Source organism: Ochotona curzoniae, unplaced genomic scaffold (assembly GCF_017591425.1).
Source record: "Ochotona curzoniae isolate NIBS_2020 unplaced genomic scaffold, NIBS_Ocur_1.0 contig_78, whole genome shotgun sequence".
NCBI lineage: Eukaryota > Metazoa > Chordata > Mammalia > Lagomorpha > Ochotonidae > Ochotona > Ochotona curzoniae.
This window is the reverse complement of record NW_024466559.1, coordinates 6,048,845-6,068,819: the sequence shown is the minus strand read 5'-3', so window position 1 is coordinate 6,068,819 and position 19,975 is coordinate 6,048,845. Positions and strand designations below refer to the sequence as shown.

The following is a 19,975-nucleotide window of genomic DNA, read 5'->3' as shown; positions in this document are numbered from 1 at the left end:
ACTGGCTCCCACATGGGACGCCTGTGCTTGGAGGTAGAGGATGAGCCAGTTCAGCCAATGCACCAGCCCCTACTTCTAAAGAGAAGATGAATTCTACTTTAATGTTATTTCAATAACATTACTGAATGAAATGTTATTTCAATAACATTTAACCACAAATTAACTTTAGCACTCCAAGGTCTATATTAAACAACTCTAAGACGCAGTAACTCCCACAGCACATGACAGTCATCTGTAAGCTGAGCTTTACTAAGGTGCTAAGTATAATCAACTCTTGGTATTCACGGCAACAACGTTCTGTGAAGCCCCTACCAGTGCCGAAACAAGGCACAGTATCATGTTGGCAGCAGACTTTAGCTGGGGACATGTGCATCTGCGGACCCAGATCCTTTACCAACAGGCCCATGTCCATGTCGCAAGGAAGAGGACACAAATAAACTTATATAGAGTAGTAGCAGAATTCACAAATACAGAATCCATGGGCTCTTAACCAGTTTTTTCCTTGCAGTCAGAGCTATTTTATTAAGCTTTTCCTTTATTAATATTTTACTATGGTTTGCAGTAGAGTGGTCAGGAGTAGGCAATCCTTCAGCCAAAGGACAAAGTAACTTCCAATGAGACAGAGGTTAGTTTCCTAGAAGACCACAAAAACACACCACATTGCTTGGCCTTAAAAGTAATCAGACTTCACTCTGCTGGCTACTCAAACATTGTGCTGCGCAAGCTTGCCTCAAAAATATTTAGTTTCACTCTTTTCTTTTGCAGGTAATGAAAGATCTATACAACTCCATTATATAATAATACTCTGAAACAGGCTCTCTTATTGATCACTTATTACAATAGTCTTTTGGCCTAGTAATTCCATGCTTTCCAAAGCATGCCTTTCAGAGCTTTTCTGCTATCACAGTAAGAACTTAAGGAAAACCTGATTGTTCACAAATACATATTAATTCATGTGTTATGCAACCTCAAGACACAAGATTTGACAATGCTATTTTCAACAGCTGATCATAAACTGAATAAAGGATTTGAGGGGGAAAGGGTACAAAAGTCACTTTTATATGACTGAAGTTACATTTTTTAAAACAAAAAACTCATAATTTTCAGCCATCTACTTAGGTTTTCCTAGGTGACAAGCAAAATTATACTTTAACATAATATCAAAACTGCTCATCCCTAGAATTTTTCAATTCATTATAAAACACACACTTTTCAATTCCAAGAAATTCTCAATTTAGTCAAGAACAATTTAGCGTTTGCTAGCCACTGGAAATCATGACAGGGTGGGTATTAGGTTAAGACACCTCTTGTTAAGTGCTTCGATTTGATCCCAAGTCCAGTTGCCAGTTCTGGCTTCCTGCCAAAATAGACCCTGTAGCTCAAGTCCCTGGGTCCTTGCCACTCAGGAGGGAGACCTGGATTGGCCGGCAGATTTCCAGCTATGGTCCTGGGCCCAAGCCTAGCCACAGGGGACAGCTGGGGATGGACGAATCAAGGATGGGAGCTTCCAGTTTTCAAAATTACTACATGGCTTCTCACAGCACTTTCAAACACTAATGACGAGAACTGACTATTGTACAAAGAACATGTAAAAAGAAAATTATGCATTACACTTCCTATCCTATACTAGAACCTCTGCTCACAGCTTCTCTTTGTCTTTTTATTACCACTAGGGCTGAACAAGCTCCTCCTGCTGTCAGTCTTCTATGCTAGTCTCCAACAAAGAGTGCTTTAGAAATACTCCAGCTATAACTTTGGGGATATTATAAAAGTAACTGGCTTTATCAAGAGTTTCCTGCATCTACACCTACTTTGTTCACTGAGATTAAAATAATCATTACCAAAACAAATCTACTATGCACAACACACGCGCACCATTTGTATCAAAGCCTGAAGTACAGGCCAGATCAAGAACTGCTACTATTTTTGAACATGGAGTATCATTAACCTATACCTTCTCTTACTCCCGTGGTCATTCATTCACTCACTTGTTTAGTGCTGGGTTTGGCTGCGCCCACCTGGACTGCAAGGTCCTAGGTCATGTGGACTGTCCAGCCCTGTGACACTGACCTCTGAAACTGTAAGCCAACCCTGTGCTTAAACAAACTTTCCCCAGCATGCAGCATCGCAGGTCAACGGTCTGAGAGAAAAACAAGTGACTTAACAGACTTCAGCAAGCAAAGAGGTCTGAAGCAAACTCCACGTAATGGTTTCAAAAGTACAAATAAAAAATACTGATCTCCGCAAAATAATTTCAGTAATCCCAGAACAATTAAGCTTGGCTAAGGTCAGCTGGTAAATCTACTCTACCCTGGCTAGCTCTTTTGAGAACCGACGACCATAAATAACCCCTCAAGCACTGCAATGTATAAGCATTGGCCCCCAACTGCCAGCTTGGGCTAAAGGTGTCATCCTCAGCTCAAAATTCTTCGCACAGACATAAACGGCTCTCCCAATTTTCTCCCTGCATGTTTGCACTCGGAAGAAATGCAAACATCTGATCAAACTGGCCAAGAAAGCACCAGACTTGCCTCCTTCCTGCCTCATGAAATTCCACAAGGGCCGCTGACAGGGTTCCACCTGCCACTCAGCAAAGCTTTTTGGGCAAGAACCAAAGGGTTCGGCGCCAAGTTGCCATGCGGTCCAGCCCGGCACCGGGCAGCCAGAAGCCTAGCCTGAGTCCGCGCCTCCGGGGAGCGGGGGTGGATGCAGAGCCACCCCCAGTTTCCTTACTCAACGCGACCCCAAAACGTCTTTTGAGGCTAAGGATTTCAGCCCTCACATGGCCATGCACAAATACACAGGGTGAGCAAACGGTTCCAACAAAACGGAAACAATCCGCTGCTCAGAAGGAAAAACTCCCCAAAGGATACTCCCAAAAAGCAATAGACCTCTAAAAATAAGGTTTTCGGAAGGGAGAGGGAGGGTCCATGTTCGGGGAGGAAGACCTGGAAGCGGCGGGCAGGGCTACACGGACCTCCGATGGCCGGGGGACACAACGAGGGGGCCGGACTGCGGACCCCGGTTACAACCGGGCGGCGTCTGGGAGGAGTCACGGAGGGAAAGGCCCGCGAGGGGGGCAGCCTGCCTTCGAGCCGTTCTTTTTCCTTCTCCTCCTGTAACTCACCAAGATAAAACCCCTGAGGAGACGGGGAAACTAGTGGAGATCACGGAGAAGCGACATTCCCCGAAAATGCCAGGGCCGCCTCACGCAGCCAGAGCCCGAAAGCCACCTCGGGCCCGGCGCGGGGCCCACTGCGCCTGCGCGGACCCGACGCCGTCCTGCGCGCCGCTAGCGGCCAAACGCCTACCACGTGACCCCCCCTCATGTTCAAGCCGCTCGGGCTCCTCCCCTCTCCTGTCGCCTAGCAACCGTTTCCACGGAGACCTGGCGTCCACAACAACGCTGAGGCATCCAAGACGGCGAGGAAAGCTACCCGCTTGGAGAAGCGGTCGGGGCTGTGTGCCAGGAGAGACCGAAAGAAGGCACTAGAGCAGGAGAAAGAAGGGGAAGCGGTGGCGGAGACGCCGGAAGCGTGAAGAGAGAAGTTGGGCGAGGAGGTCGTTTCTGAGGGGCCATCAGGTGGCCATGGATGCAGCGTGCTCTGCCGAGAGCATTTATAATCTCATCCCCAGGGACCTGAAGGAACCCGCCCCGCCTCCTAGGTAGGTGGAGAAGCAGAGCCTGGAGCCCTGGCCGCGAGAACAGGGACTAAGGACCTCCTGCTCATCCTTGGGACCTCACATCCTTCTCACAGGGTTGTTTGAATGAAATAGCATTTGGCCCCCGCTAAAGTCACCTGTGAAGCCAGATTCTTAGCAGGGGTGGGGATTCTAGGGGCTTGGCATCTCCTAGATGACCCTGAGATAACTTATGCGTAGCCTTGCTATTCATGTGTTTTGTTGAAATTACTGTTCACCGCAGGGTGCGGTGAAACTCCGTGTTGTTTGAAAAAGATCGCAGTTTTATGACCCTGTGTTAGGAGACCTGGTGTTTGGTTTCAGGTATTCACTGCTGTCTTTATTGTTTGTTTGTTCGTTTGATTATTTATTTGTTTATTTGAAAGGCAGAAAGAGTGTTTTTCCCTCCACTGGATGGCCACAGTGGTTGGAGCTGGGCCAGGTCCAGGCCTGAACCAGGAGCTTCACCTGGGTCTGCCACGTGGGTAGCACAGATCCAGGAACTTGAGCCATCCCCTTCTGCTTTCCCAGGTGCATTAGCAGGGAGCTGAATTGGAAGTGAAGCAGCCCAGCCTTGAACTGATGATGCCCATGTCTTTTACAAACCAGGTATTGTTTCACACAGGAGAGGAAAGAACAGTGCATTTCTCTAGGAAACGCTAGCAAGAAGCAGCTTACAAAGCCCTTTTAGTGTGGTGCAGGGATTGGGGGTCATCCGGGTAAGCTGCCCGTAGGACACTCACATCCCAAAGGGAGGATCTGGTTTGAATCACGACTCCTTCTCTTCCCATGCAGCTTCCTGCTGATTCTTCCTTGGAGCCACAGATGATGGCTCAGGTATTTGAGCTTCTGCCCTCAACAGGGGAATGACCTTAATGGAGTGCCTGGCCTCTGGCCTTCATCTGGCCCAACCTTGACCATTGCTGGCATTTAAGGAGTGAACTGATGAATGAAAAATCTCTGTCTCTCTCCTGTCACTTTACCCTTCATATGTTAATAGTCTCTTTTTTTAAAAAAAAATCATTTACGTGGAAGGGATGGCACCAAAGGAAATTTGAATTCACCAGAAGGATTAAGGCCTGGAAATAATAACTTTTAAAAAGTAGGTAAATGATAAATAGTTTCAAATGTCTTTAATATGTAGCTTGTTATATATAAAGGGCAAATAATCCTGATGTATTGTGGGTTTTATTTTTTTTTAATCTTTTTTTTTAAAGATTTTTTTTTTTTTATTGGAAAGACGGATATACAGAGAGCAGAGACAGAGAGGAAGATCTTCCATCCAATGATTCACTCCCCAAGTGAGCGCAACGGCCGGTTCTATGCCGATCTGAAGCCAGGAGCCTCTTCCAGGTCTCCCACGCGGGTGCAGGGTCCCAAAGCTTTGGGCCGTCCTCGACTGCTTTCCCGGGCCACAGGCAGGGAGCTGGAAGGGAAGAGGGGCTGCCGGGATTAGAACCAGCGCCCATATGGGATCCCGGGCGTGCAAGGCGAGGACCTTAACCACTGCGCCACCGCGCCGGGCCTGTATTGTGGGTTTTATGTACATCGAGATATAGCATATGTAATAACATTAGGACAGAGGCAAGCATTCTCATGCAAGGTTCTTAGGCCATACCTGAAGTGAAGTAGTTATTACTTGAAGATAATAAATTAAACATGTAATAAATTAAACATGTGTACTGTAAGCATGTGTACCGTAAACATGTGTACCGTAAAACTAGAATTTCTATAAAGCAAAACAAAAGGCAAAGCTGGATCAAAATAAAATGAGCTATGTGCTTTGTAGTCAACAAAAAGATGAGAACATTAAATGTAAATTTATGCTAAAAAACACATTCTGTGTGAATAATATGAACATGGAAACTAAAAGTGATAGCTGATTTGATAAAATTTCACAATTATCTATAAGGAAAACCTCTCTTATAACAACAACAAAAAAAAAAACCCCACAGGTCGAAAGGCCAAGAATAGAAGATATGTCATCACAACTTAGAGGAATGCTGGAATGGCTGTGCTAGTATCACACAGATTTTAAAGTATGGAATTTAAAGGAAATAGTTTCATTTTATAAGGATGAAGTGGCCAGATTTAAAGGAGATAGAAAAATTGTTAGTTCTGTGTGCCTAGTAACAGAGATTGGAAATACATAAACCAAAACACCCTTTGACTTAGAACAAATAGCCAAATCCACAATTACACTCAGAGGTCTCAACAGCTGTATTTCAATAATTTATAGATCCAACAAAATAATTAAGGATCTAGAACATTTGAAAATGATCAGCCCATTTCATCAAATTGTCACTTTCAGAGCAGTCTGGCCAACAGCAGCAGAATATGCTTCATTCTCACCCTTTAACAAAATAAGATCATATCCTGTGCCATTAAAACAAATGTCCAAAAATTTAAAATGATTCTAGACATGCAAAGTATATTCCCTAACCTCATGGAAATAAATCAAAAAGAAATATAGAAAAATCACCACTACACAAACATGGTTAGATAAACTTGTGAGAGCAGATATCAAAATAAAATTTTAAAAAGTAATTATTCTATTTGAAAGGCAGAGTTACAGAGAAAGGGAAAGGCAGAAAGAAATCTCTCTATATACATCCTTGATGTCAGGGCTTGGGGCAGACTAAACCCCAGAACCAGGAACTCTCTCCAGGTCTCCCACATGGATGGCAGTCATCCAAGCTTCTGCTGTTTCCCCAGGGGCAGTGTAAGGGATACAGATAGGAAATGGAGCAACTGGACCTTGAGCTGGCATTTCTATGGAATGCTGGTATTTGTAGGTGGTGGCTTAACCTAGCTGTGCCACAAGACCTGCCTCTCAAAATGCAATTGAAAAGGCATTTTGGACTGAATGAGACATAGTAAATCGAAAGTGGTGGGCAAAAACCAACGTGCACATTAGAATTTTTTTAGTTTTAAGTATGTATTTAGAAAAACAGAAATTTAAAAGCAAATACAAATGCAAAAGAAAATGAGAATAAAATGAACTCAAAGGAGAAGAAATGAAAATCAACATAGATATAGCATGAACCTAGAAAACAGATGAGTGTTGGAGAAAACTTATAAAATTCTAGTTCTATGAAAAGATGAACAAAGGGCCTAGCAGCGTGGCCTAGCGGCTAAAGTCCTCGCCTTGAACGCACCCCAGGATCCCATATGGGCGCCGGTTCTAATCCACTTTCCATCCAGCTCCGTGCTTGTGGCCTGGGAAAGCAGTCGAGGATGTCCCAAAGCCTTGGGACCCTGCACCCATGTGGGAGACCCGGAAGAAGTTTCTGGATCCTGGCTTCAGATCGGCATAGCACCGGCATTGCACTCACTTGGGGAGTGAATCATCGGACGGAAGATCTTCCTCTCTGTATATCTGACTTTCCAATAAATAAATAAATCTTAAAAAAAAAAAAAAGATGAACAAAACAGATAACCTCCTAACCAGAATGTTGGGAATGAGAGAAGTGACATCACTCATGGCGCTGCCGATGTTCAAAGGGCAGTAATGAAATATGGCCAACCCCCCTTCCTCAGCACCTGTCCCAGTGCACAGTGACCACGCAACTTGGGTCAACCTAGTGGACCGGGCTCAGATAAATGAGCTGTTCCAACCTTCTGCATAAGAATACACACTCCAGTGAGTGAGAAATGTACACCTGTTTTTGAATTTCAGTTTTTACCAGAAACATAAACAGCTACCATTTCTTTCATTTTAGGTACATATCCATTTTTAAGGCAGCCGTAAAAAATGACCTACAAAAATACAAAGCATCCATGAAAACTATGGGACCAGCTAAAGTGGACGTACCGTCCCCAAAGGATTTCCTCAAGAAACACTCCAAGGAAAAAACTCTGCCACCCAGTAGGTTTTTTTTTTTTCAATCATTTTTTAAGGAGATAATTTAGGTAATTTAAATCAGGTGGTAATTTTAAAAGATGACTTTATTGTCAGTAAATATAAACTATACAGAGGTGATAGCAACGTCACCTGCTGATTTAACAGAATGAAGGGTGGATAGGACGAGGTGGGAGCTGAAAATGTAGTAAGAACCGGTATTTGAGAGCGATGAGCTTCCCCCAAATACACTTTGAGGAAGAAAGTCTAGAACTGCATTTTGTATTAGCCAGTGCTGCCATGCTCCTGTGTGATACATCTCGCCAGCTCAATCCCCCACCCTCAGACTCCAGCTCTGAGTACCAGATAGAAGAAGAGTTTTAATATCCAGACTGTCTGATTCACAGGCAAGGACGCCTCGCACCCCACCCCTGCCTAATCTTATTTCCAAGGGGTGAAATTTACTGCCATTGTTACCAGTTGTTGAGACATATAAGGCTCCACTGCAGGTTTGAGCTTCTGCTCTCCCAGATTTCTCCATCCATGAAACACATCCAGAAAGAGGGGGAATTGGGGTTCACTGAGAAGGGGTGGACAGAGCCAGGCACACAGGTCAATTACCAGCACCATTGCACACAGCTGCACACTTGGAGGGAGTTTGTGTTTGGCCTAAAGGTCTGCTCTTGCCATCTTGAAATTCTGAATTGGTTTGGATCAAGAGGTCATTTTGCATTTTCATTTTGTACTAGCCCTTAAAAATGCTGTTATTGGTTCTGGCCATAGATTGTATTGATGGTAGGAAAGGAAGGCCTGAAGGAATGAAGAAGGATTTACAACCAACCATGCATGGAAGGAAATTCTTCCCATCTTAAGACAAAGGCAAAAAGGCAGCTGTTCATATATAGTGTTGGCTATCCTCAAGGAAATTACGCCAAAACCTCACACATTGACCAAACTGAAGTGACTTCTGCTTCTGGCCATAGTTTGAATCTGTCACACAACACATACCCTGGGTGGCTCAGTGACTAAATCCTCGCCTTGCAAGCTCTGGAATCCCATGTGGGCACCAGTTCTTGTCCTAGTCACTCCACTTCCCAACCAGCTCCCTGCTTGTGGCCTGGAAAAGCATTGGACAATGGTCTAAAGCCTTGGGACCCTGCACTCACATGGGAGACCCAGAGGAAACTCCTGTCTCCTAGCCTTTTGGATCAGCTCAGCTCCGGTCATTGCAGACACTTGGGAAGTGAACCAGCAGACAGAAGATCTGTGTAAGATTAAGTAAACCTTAAAAAATAAAATAAATAAATCTTTACAATAAAAGTAAATAACTCGTAAAAAAAAATAATAACCCCATGACAAATAGTGAGGAACATTCTCAGGAAAAAAGGAAGACCCAAGTTTAAAACCAGTCTTTTGGGCGGGTGCTTGGCATAATGGCTCAGATGTCAATTAGGATAGCTTACTCCTCCACCAGAGTGTCTAGGTTTGAGTTCTGGGTCAGCTCTCTGCTGAAGTAAGTAAGAGGTAGTAAGTCTGGCTGAAGTCATTGGGTTCCTGCCATACATGGGAGATTCAGCTTGGCCTGAATCAGCTTGGCCTAGTTCTAGCCCCTGCAGTCTTTTGGGACATGAGTCAACAAATAGCAGCTCCAACTCTTGTCTCTCTGCCTCTCAAATAACTCCATTAATTAAGTAGCAAAATGTGGTTTTGTCCAAAAAGAAAGAAAATCCAGTATCCATTCTTAATCTGTGACTCACCTATCTCTTCTCATTTTGTGACTCTCACCCACCTCAGAGCTCTGGACAGTCTTAAATGAATTAAGTACCTTCAATGTCTTAGGACTGGTGGTATCCCTTGGGTGTAAGTTCCCCAGGGTTAGGTATATGAAGATATCACAACTACCCAACGTACAAATCCTATTTATCAAAGAAGGAAAGGCAAGACGAACTCTGTATCTCCCCATGCAAACATCACAAGGCAAGAATTAAGACCCCACTGGCCTTGAGAACCATTAAGAAATTCAGGGTGTAGCCTCCAGACCCTAGTCCAGTGAGACACTATTTTGTAGGCTACAAGGTATGGGCCAGCTGTTTTTTTCTGAGGCTCCTTTCCTTGGCTTGTAGAGGATAGGATTTCCCCGTGCTTCATCATGTAGCCTCCTTTTATGTTTGTGTCCACGTTTCATTCTCTGAGGGTTCTGAGCATGTAGGATTAGAGGCAACCCCAAGGATCTCACTTAAATTTAATCATTTGTTTAAACACCCTCGTTTCCCAAATGCAGACCCATTCTGGCATACTAAGGTAAGAACTTCATCCTAAGAATTCTGCAGAAACCGAGCTCAGTCCCTAATAAGAGGCTAACTCAGTCCCTGGATAGTTAATAATATACGTAATTTTACCTGGTAATAAAAGATATATCCACTTGTGCAAAGACAAGACAATGAAGAAATGAATGAAGACAGAGTCCCTGGAGGATTGTGAGAGTTAAGATTGGAGTAAGTCCAAGTCAAGAGAGCCATGGGTTGCTTTGGTTCTTGGAGATGAAGTTTAGTTTTAGCATTCGATGAGCCACTATGATGTGGTTCTTTACAAACAGAGAGGTTGGAATGGCCGAGCTGAAGCATCTATGTAGAAGGGGCCCATTCCATCTGTTGCATTAATGTAAAGCTAACACAGGCTAGAGAAAGAAATAAGTACACTTTTTCTGGTGGTAACTTCAGGAGATGACATACAACCAGAGGAGAAATTATTAACCAATTTGAACTCCTAATGGTAAGAAAAACAGAGAAGAAGAGTCAGAGTTCCCATCTGCTGGTTCACTCTCTAAAAGTCTGCAAAAGTTGAAGTTGGGTTGCTTAGGACCAAAGCCAGGAAGCAGAAACTCAAGCCAGGTCTCCCTGACATGGATGGCAACAGGCCAGTAAGCCATCGGCACTGCTTCCCAGGGTCTGCACTGGCCAGAAGCTGGAGGCATGAACCAGGGCCAGATATTGAACCCAGGTACTGCAATTTGAGACTTGGGTGTCTTACACACTAAACACTCACTACTGTATTGCTGCTGATGTTTGCTCTGTTAGGCTGTTTATTGGTCTTACTGCTGTTATGTGATTTTTTTTCTTAAAAACTTATACTTTCCATGTAAATTCTTGTACTTTCAATACATCAAGTTTGGTTTATTTACTTTTAAAAAATAATTTTCCTGTGAAGAAGCAATTATTGGGAAATACTTATAGCACACACACAAAACTGCTTTGTCACTTCTTACTTACAGTTATCTTAAATGGGATATCTGAGTATCTGTTGTTGATACGCAGCAAAAATGTGCATGCATTAGCTAGCATATAATTTGGGGAAGGCTCAGCCTTCTCCTTCCAACATCTGTACTATTTTCCAGCACATTCATTGATTAACTGCTTAATTCTTTTTAGCATTGTAATTACTGATTTTTTTCCTTTTTCCAAACTGCTTTAACTGAGTTGTGATTGACATGGGAAATGATGCTTGTGTCTGATAGCTTGATAAGTAGAAACTTGTTTTTACCTTATGTGCATGGATATATCATCAATAAAACTTTCAACTTATGAGTGGCAAGGTATCCAGATACTTTAAGAAGTGCCGAGCAGCAATGTTGCTTGTGTAACAGTGACAAGGAAATGTTACGTTTCACAGAGAAGAAGTTTGAATGGAATGAGCCCAGAAAGCCCGCGGTGCCAGCAAGGACCGACCACCCAATCATGGGCATACAGAGCGGCAAGAATTTCATCAATACCAACGCGGCCGATGTCATCATGGGCGTGGCCAAGAAGCCCAAGCCCGTCTACGTGGACAAGAGAACTGGGGACAGGCATGACTTGGAGACCTCGGGACTCCTCCCCAAGTATATCAACAAAAAGGTAGCGCTGCCATCTGCTACTGGGAGAACCAGTGCCCAGTGAGGTCAGAGGGCTGGGCACGCGGTCACTGGGTCTGTTGTCTAGTCGTCCACCTGCCTTCAGGTCATTTGCCTTGCTCAGGTCAACACCAAACATCCCACTCCACAATCCAACCCACAGGAAAACACCTGCCTTTTGCAAGTTTTCATCTTAAGCGTGGGTTCTGCCATTCCCTTCCTCACACAGAGTTTGCCCAACTCAACATCCTCTCTTTAACACTCCCAGTTGTCCTGTCCACTGTACAAGGATGCCCTGAGAGGTGTGTGCTGGCAGGTGGCCTGTTCACCACTACACTCGTGGTCATACTGCAGAAGGTTCTGCTACTTCCCCAAACACTTTGACATCTGGGATTCCCATGCCTCTTTCACTCTGCAGGCCGTAGGTTATAAAGGAACTACCTTCTCTGGCCTAATGTGCCACAGGCCGGTGGAGGGCAGTCAGCATCCTGCTTCTGTTATCCTTCTGAGATTCAAAGAGTACAGAATCTTGTTGTTTGTTCAATCATATACAGGAAGAATCTTCAGGCTTCTATTTGGAAGCAACCCATGGGCAAAGGAGAGGGGCAGATGGTTTGGGTGTGGACTGTCCCAGCAGGATCCATGTGTCAAAAGTCTGCTTCCCAAGGTGGCGTGAATCAGCAGTGGAAGAGCCTGGAGGAGGTGGGGTTTGGGCCCAGCTATTCTTTCTGCACCCTAACTCAAGGTACAGCCAGCCACTCCTCACATGCCTCTGGCCATTGCTTCTGGCTGACCCCATTGCAGGACACACAAATAGGGTTTGACGATTCTGGACTTGAACTAGAACTGTGTACTAAACAAACCTCTCTCTATTGCCCACGTGGCCTGTGTCAGGTGTGTTGTTTACAGAAACAGGAAATTAACACACACACGGAGAGCACACAGCAGGGCAGCAGGAAAACGTTGCTCTCCCAAATGTCCAGGTGGGAGGACCCAGAGCCTGTGTCTTGGATACTTCTTCTGGCTTCTGTGCCAGACCACCCTGCTGCTTCCTCACCAAACACTTCCCGACTTCCTTCATGATACAGAGCAGCCCCTCCTATCTCCTTCCCCCATTTCTTCTCTGAATTCTGCCATGTTTTGGTGAGTTTCTCTTAAACCATAAGCTGCAAACTCCACAGGCACCAAAACTTAACCTTTCTCCCTCATGCTAGGCCCCCAGTGTGCCTACAAATGCATCTTTAGACAGGGCAAGCAGTACATTCACTAATCTGGAAGAATCCATGGCCAATTGCTCCACTGGTTTGAGTCCCAGCTGCTCTATTTCTCATCCAGCTCCCTGTTAATACACCAGTAAAGCAACAGATAATGGCCCAAGTGATTGGGCCCTTGCCACCCGTGTGGGAGACTTGGATGGAGTCCCTGGCTCCGAGCTTTGGCCTGGCCCAGTGCCAGCCATTGGGACTATTTGGGAAGTGAAACAGAGGATGGAAAATCTCTTTATGTCTTTCTTTGTCACTCTTTCAGATAAATAAATATTTTTTAAAAGAAATTATCTTAAGCTATTTTAAGGTAATTGTTGAAGCACAAAAAACCGCAGGGGTCAAGGAAGATAACAGCCGTATCATCAACCAAGAGTAAGAGCTGAAAGTTTCCAGAAGAGGGAAAGCAAGAGGCTGTAATAACAATTCAGGGTGTTTGTTTGGGGTTTTTTTTAATGATTTTTTGAAAGGCATAGAAGGAGAGAGACAGAGAGACCTTCCATTCATTGGTTCACTCCGCAAATGGCAACAACAGCTGGGACTAAGTTGGGCAGAAACCAGGAGCCCAGAACTCCATCAGGGTCTCCCAATGGGTGGCAGGGGCTCCAAGCACTTGGATCATCCTCTGCTGCCTTCTCAGTTACATCAACAGGGAGCTGGCTGGATGGAAGTGGAGCAGCCAGGACACCAACCAGCACTCCAATATGAAGTGACAGCATCCCAAACAGTGGCTCAACCCACTGGCACCATAATGCTGGCCCTGGCTCCGTTTAAAACAACAGAATCAACAAGTTCTCAGTTGAGGATGTGGTGATTGAAAAGCATAGAATTTTGTCAGTTTCCTAAATTCAGACCAAAGATTCTCAGGGCGGCCTTCATTTGCCTCCCAGTCACTGATTGGTCGTCTATACCCATTCACAAGCTTTCCTTCAGGACAGTGACTTGACCTCCTTTCTCTCTGCAAACTCCTTCCAGGATTACGGAGTCACTCCCAAGTACATTTGTATGCGAAACGAGGAAGTCAGGCAGGCCCAGGAAGAGTACGACCGCTACATCCAGGAAAACCTTAGGAAAGCAGCGATGAAGAGGCTGTCGGATGAGGAGAGAGAGGCAATTCTGCAGGTGAGTGTTCCCGCTATCCACACTCACATGGGACTCTGGGGGTCAGGGGAGGACACACCTGGCGGAGGGGGTAGGGTGGGAGGGGGCGTCCACTCAGGTCTCCTGTTATCTGATTGCTTTGGTTCTGGAATCAGCTGCATGCTTGGGTTGGCAGTGGCAGACCACACAGCAGAGCTGGCCTCTGAGAGAGAACCAAAGCTGACACAGAGGGACCCGTCTGATTTTCAGCTTTAGGGTGAGCTTGTGTTTTTCCTTGCAGAAGCCCAAATTTTTTCACAACACACAGGCACCAGAAAGACTGAAAAAAAGGGTGTTTTCATCCCCATCCATGCCCCTGGAGTTAGTGAAGAACAATCCCCTAAATCTTATGTCTCTCACTCACTAGATGGAGCTCTAGAATAATTAAACTGTTTCTAGCACAACCCTGTATCTCCCCTCCCCCACCCCATCTCTCTGTCCAATCCTTGCATGGAAACCAGATATCATATTTTTGAATAAACAAGAACCCGTTGGACTCTGAAAGTACAGAGAGGCAGTCTCTGACAGCAAGAAACACTTAAGGACAGGGACCATCTCTTTTTGGTGGGTCGCAGTGGCTCGTGGGGTGCAGTGCAGGTGCAGGGGCTCCAGGGAAAGGAAGAAAAAGATGGGCAGGCAAGAAGCAAGACTTACAGAGATGGGAGATTCCACCAGTCAGCTGTCTGCAAGGGAGAGAGCTGGCCCTCTGCACACCCTGCCTCTTGAATTCAGCAGCTCCCACCTTCCAAAAGTGCAGGCTTCTGTGCATGCCAGGCTGTGTATCTGAACACTGGCTGCAAGGTGCTGTCACCCCAGACGGCCCTCTGATGGGATCCTCCAGACTTCTGCATTAGATGCCCTCAGAGAAGGAACCCCCAGCCACAGTCCCTACTGGGTAAGAGCTGGATGCAATAGGATGACAACATGGTTATCTGTCCCCATCAAAGCCACACTGGTGTTCCTAACTCCAGAGGAAAACAGGATCATTGTATCTGGAGGGAGATCACAGTCTGGTGATGCTAAACTTCTCATGCTGCAGACCAGGATGGAGAACCTGCAGGTGGAGTGAAGTGGGCTCACCTGTTGAGGCATCATTTGTTTACCAATTGATAGGGCAACCCTGACATCCTAGACCCTGAAGAGGAAAAAAGATATTGTGAAACACATAGTCCCTTACCGCACCCAAGTGTCGAGTTCGGGTTACACTCGCTCTCAGTCACCAAGCGATGGAGTAGAGCCACAGTGACCAAAACTCATCCTGATCACTCCCTGTGCTGGGCTGCCCGGCCACCTGGCCGCCTGCCTGCATAGGAGAACCAGGCGAAGGCCGTGTGCCCACACCACCTGCCACTGGAAGAGGAGGCCACCTCAACTGAGATTCTCAAGGGCAGAAACAACAGAGCCAAGTGGGGGCCAGGAACCCAATTTCCACTGAGGCTTGAGTAGAAGAGAGGGGAGCAGGGGAGCTGCCAGAGCCTGGAGAAGGAGCCATGGGCACAGATGGAAGCAGCTGGAGCATGTGGCCAGACAGGGTCAAGTGAGAGGTGGAGAACATCCCAGCCTCTCACCTGTCCTACCAGTGCACCCTGGGATGAACTCAGAAGCCAGAGAGCATCAAACCCAGAGCTCACCCACTCCCCACCCCGGGTGGGAGGTGCAGTGGGTGCAAAAGATGGGTGAAACTAAAAAACTTCTCCTGACAGCACCACTCCTCCCCATCTGAACTATTGCCTAAATTATCACATCATTGTTTCAGTGCTAAAATAGAAGAATGAAGAAATTTAAAAGAGAAAAAAGGGTGAGGGAATCACTATTACTGCAATGGATATAAGACCTTTTATTAAGATGAAATAACCAGGAGCAAAGTGGCACAGCAGTCTAAGCCCCATATGGGTACTAATTCATATCCCAGCTACTCCACTTCTAATTCAGAATGGCCTAGGAAAATAGTAACAGAGAACCCATATGGGAGCCCTGGAAGAAGCTCTTGTTTCCTGACTTTGGGTTGGCTTAGCTCTAGCTGCTGCAGCCATTTGGGGGGTGAAACAGCAGATGGAAGATCTCTGTCTCTTTCTCTCCCTCTCTCTGTAATTCTGCCTTTCAAATTAAAAAAAAAAAAAGAAATCTTAAAAAAAAAGATGAAATAACCAAAAACAAACCCCAAAATGCCATAACAAGGAGGCCACATGAAAATCCTGTGAAGCATGACTTACATTTAGTTTCTAGCCCTAGCTGCCGGCTTTGATGCAAACATTATTGTCCAACTGGAAGATAAAAGCCAGCTTTCTTTTCAAAGGAAAGAGAAGCAGACAGCTGCTGGGACTACCAGGCATAAGGAAGTATCACCCCTCTGGCTGTGCAAACCTCTGATAGTTCAAAGCCCGTGGGTATACAGACATCCTCCGTGGGCAGGCACCCCTACCAGGCACTGCAGAAACACAGAAGCACAGGTCTGCTACCTAAAGAGAGATCACAGGCATGGAGAGGGCTTCTTTTTGAAATATGTTACATAGACTTTTAAGAACTGTCATCTTTCTTCCCTTTCATTAAAAAAAAAGGGGGGGGTTTGTTTGAAAGGCAAAGGGATAGAGAAGGAGAAAGAAGATTTTCATCTGCTGTTTCACTTCCCAAGTTGTTTGCAACAGCTGGGGCTAGGACTAGGCCAAAGCTAGGAGCCACAAACTCCATCTAGGTCTCCCACATGCTGCAGGGGCCCAACTACTTGGGCCATCTTCTGCTGCCGTCCCAGGAGCATTAGCAGAGAGGTGGAATCAGGGGCAGAGGCCATTCTAATCCCATCCAGATACAGAATACAGGTGTTCCAAGTAACATCTTTTAAAACAATAAAGATGCATCTTATTGAATTGATAAGTAGAGCTAAAGAGAGAGGAGGAGATACAGAGAAAGATATCTTCCATCCACTGGCTTACTTTCCAAATGGCTGGAGCTGGGCCAAGTTAAAGCCAGAATATAGGAATTCTGATTGGATCTCCCACTTGGGTGGCAGGGACTCAAGCTTTTGAACCATCTTCAATTATTTCCCCCGGCACATTAGTAGGGAGTTGGATGGGAAGTGGAGTGGCCAGAACTTGAACTGGTGCTCTGATAGGTTATACCAGTATCACAGGTAGGGGCTTAATGCACTGTTCCTCCAAGTGACACCTTAACTGCTGTACCAAATGCCTGCCCCTCTGTTTTGCTCTTTGTTTCTGTATAAATCAAATAATTTCTACAGCTATAATGGATAGCAAGAATGTTCATTTATAAAATTTGGAGGGAGGGATAAGCCTTTGGTCTAGGAGTTAAATCATCCTTTTAGGATAGCTCCATCCCTTATTACGGTACCGGGTTTTAAATCTCAGTTCCTAATTCCAGTTCCTGGCATAGCAGACCTCGGGAGGCAGCTCTTATGGCTCAAATAATTTGGTCCTACCACCCAAGGGGGCTGTGTCTCTTTCTCCCTCTACCCCTCAAAACAATTCATTGAATAGATGTCATGAGTAACTAGCATAAGAGCATGTTGTTGGTGGAGCCCCCAGCACACTGTGATGGGAAACTTGCTAACATTCCGATTTCATCAAACATCACAACACCCGATCATAGCAATTCTCAATCAAGTCTTTTGAAATGAGGTCCCTATAACAGGAGGCTGGTTAAAGTCCCAACTGCTCCACTTCTGATCCAGTTCCCTGCTGATAGCCTGGGAAAGCAGGAGAGGATTGGCCCAAATGCTTGGACCCCTGCTCTCCACCTGGCACAGCCTCAGCTGATGGGGCCATCTGGAGAATGAACCAGTGGACAGATCTTCATCTCTGTCTCCATCTCACCCTCTCTCTCTGTAACTCTTTCTTCAAATAAATTTTTAAGATGCTTTTTAAGAAAAAGATGACAAAATTTTCAAAAGAAAAGTAGTAAAATCTTTATAAAAATAATTTTTAAGATTTATTTTTATTTGAAAGACCAATTTTTATTGAGAAGGAAAGACAGAGGGAGAAGTCTTCCATCCACAGGTTCACTCCTCAAGTGGCTGCAACAGCCTGCACTGAGCTGATCTGAAGCCAGGAACCAAGAGTTTCTTCAAGGTCTTCCACACAAGGGCAGGCTCCCAAGGCTTTGCGTCACCTTCCACTGCTTTCCCAGGCCACAAGAAGGGAGCTGGATGGGAAGTGGAGTGGCCAGGACATGAACTGGCAGCCAATATGGAGTGCTGGTGCTTGCAGGCAGAGAATTAGCCAGTTATACCATTGTGCCAGACCCAGAAGTAATTTCTTATTCAATTTTTTTAAATGTAAGGAATCTCAATTTTATGTCAATATCCTTCCTCCAAAGTATTTGACAAAGCTTACTGTCATAGTATTCATAACTCCACATGTGAGTATTTCATGGTAAAAAAATAAAATAAAACAAAACAAAATAAACAAAAAAACCAGCAAATAAGCGCTTCCTGTGGAAGCTGAGCCCACAGTTAGGGCAATACTTAATAAATGGTAGATGCATATCTTCAGGGAGGTTTACTATGGATTATCACTCCGGAGGTTCACAGTCCAAGATCCAACAACTCCACTGGTTTGACTTCTGGAGGTGATATTTTGCTGGTAGAGCTGGGAGGTTGTAGCCTGTCCCATGGCAAAAGGGAGCATGTGCCCTTGGCTCTGGGTGGTCTCTTAGAAAGCCAGGAGGATGTTTGTGGCGGCCTCCACCACAGTGGCACCATCCAATCCGGTCACCACCTTGAGGCTGTACCTTGAGACAGCCAAATGGCATGAAGCTACCACCATCCTGGTACATTTGGTGGTTTTAGCATGCATGTGATTTTACCGTTCTCCTCGTGGGTTAGCATCTTGTTAATGAGCACAATGTCCTATTCCCATTGACCAGATGTCGGCACCTGTTGGTACTCATAGCTGCCCCTCCTGGTTTGCAGGGCCTAAAGAAGAACTGGGAGGAGGTGCACAAAGAGTTCCAGTCGTTCTCGGTCTTCATCGACTCCATCCCCAAGAAAGTACGCAAGCAGAAGCTGGAAGAGGAGATGAAGCAGCTGGAGCATGACATTGGGGTCATCGAGAAGCACAAGGTCATCTACATTGCCAACAAGCAGTAATGCATTTTTCAGGCACAGTCATTTTAAGCCATGTAGGACAAACATGGAAAGGATGGAGATGAAACTACAATTTTTTTTGAAAGTGAACACTATGAAAAAAAAAGAGGAGTCTTAAAAGGCTTAGGTAATGCTTTAAAAATAACTGGATTATTCGCTTATAAAAGAAAAAGAGTTTCTTTTTACTAGTGTTGTGTTTTCCAAGTATATACCGATTAAAGTTTGAGGTTTTGTGTCCCAGTTCTATAATGGCAGTTCATTGGGATGATGACAGTGATGACAAGATGATGATGACGATGATGATAATGGACTTGTTTTACATAAACTCTCATTTTTGGGGGCAGCCTCCCTTTTGGTCAACACCCCATGATACAGAGAGCACAGCTTTTTAAAAAGTGCCTTGAACCGGAAAGAGCAACATCTGGGGATGCCCCCTGCCTGTGGCTCCGGAGCTCCCAGGAGCCTGTGCCATGTGCAGAATCTCCCAAGCACAGCAATCGGTATCTCCAACACTGCCCCCGAGGCAGGGCTTCTCTGAGGGAGAAGAAAATGTACAAAATCAAGAAGACAAACGCACAGAAGGCATCTCCGAGAGTGATTAGATAGTCAGCCCTCCATTCCCCTCACCCCCAAGCAGGTCACTTCTGAACATCTTTGAAAATCTGCTTTATTCCAAAATTCATGATGCCTACTCACAGAAATAGGTTATTCATTTTCTTTGAGCTCCTTTTTTTTATTGGCATGTGAACTCTGAAGTTGGTATTTGTAAGATTACATAATTTATTAAGCAGTATGTTTGTGTAAGTAGAGAAGTCTTCAACTCCAAATAAGAAATAAAAACCTATAAATATCTAAGAAGGAAAGGATTCTTTTGTGAAAAAGTTAAAATTAGGAAAATGTAATAAAATGTAAGATCATAAGGTATCAAAGAAGAGGCAGGTGTTTGGTTATAGCCATTAAGACACAGCTTGAAGTTCCTGGCTCCTGGCTTGGGCCTGGCCAGTCCCAGGTGTAGTGGAAATGAACCAGGGCCTGGGATCTCTCTGACTCCCTCTCTCCTTCTC

The 19,975-nt window shown here is 45.2% G+C and overlaps 1 protein-coding gene across 1 annotated transcript; it reads left to right on the top strand.

Moving 5' to 3' along the window:
- Positions 1-3,382: 3,382 nt before the first annotated feature.
- Positions 3,383-19,763, top strand: ENKUR (enkurin, TRPC channel interacting protein). Its single transcript, XM_040992540.1, has 5 exons — positions 3,383-3,666; positions 7,404-7,549; positions 11,192-11,415; positions 13,649-13,795; positions 18,738-19,763. Exons 1-5 carry the CDS (start codon positions 3,590-3,592, stop codon positions 18,912-18,914), a joined length of 771 nt encoding a protein of 256 aa, XP_040848474.1. The 5' UTR covers positions 3,383-3,589; the 3' UTR covers positions 18,915-19,763.
- The last annotated feature ends 212 nt before the right edge of the window (positions 19,764-19,975 follow it).

Bases quoted from the DNA above. Each gene is read 5' to 3' on its own strand.
- ENKUR (XM_040992540.1), top strand. From the start codon at position 3,590: ATGGATGCAGCGTGCTCTGCCGAGAGCATTTATAATCTCATCCCCAGG. The intron at 3,667-7,403 runs GTAGGTGGAGAA...CTTTCATTTTAG, and splicing joins GAACCCGCCCCGCCTCCTAG to GTACATATCCATTTTTAAGG. The intron at 11,416-13,648 runs GTAGCGCTGCCA...AACTCCTTCCAG, and splicing joins CCAAGTATATCAACAAAAAG to GATTACGGAGTCACTCCCAA.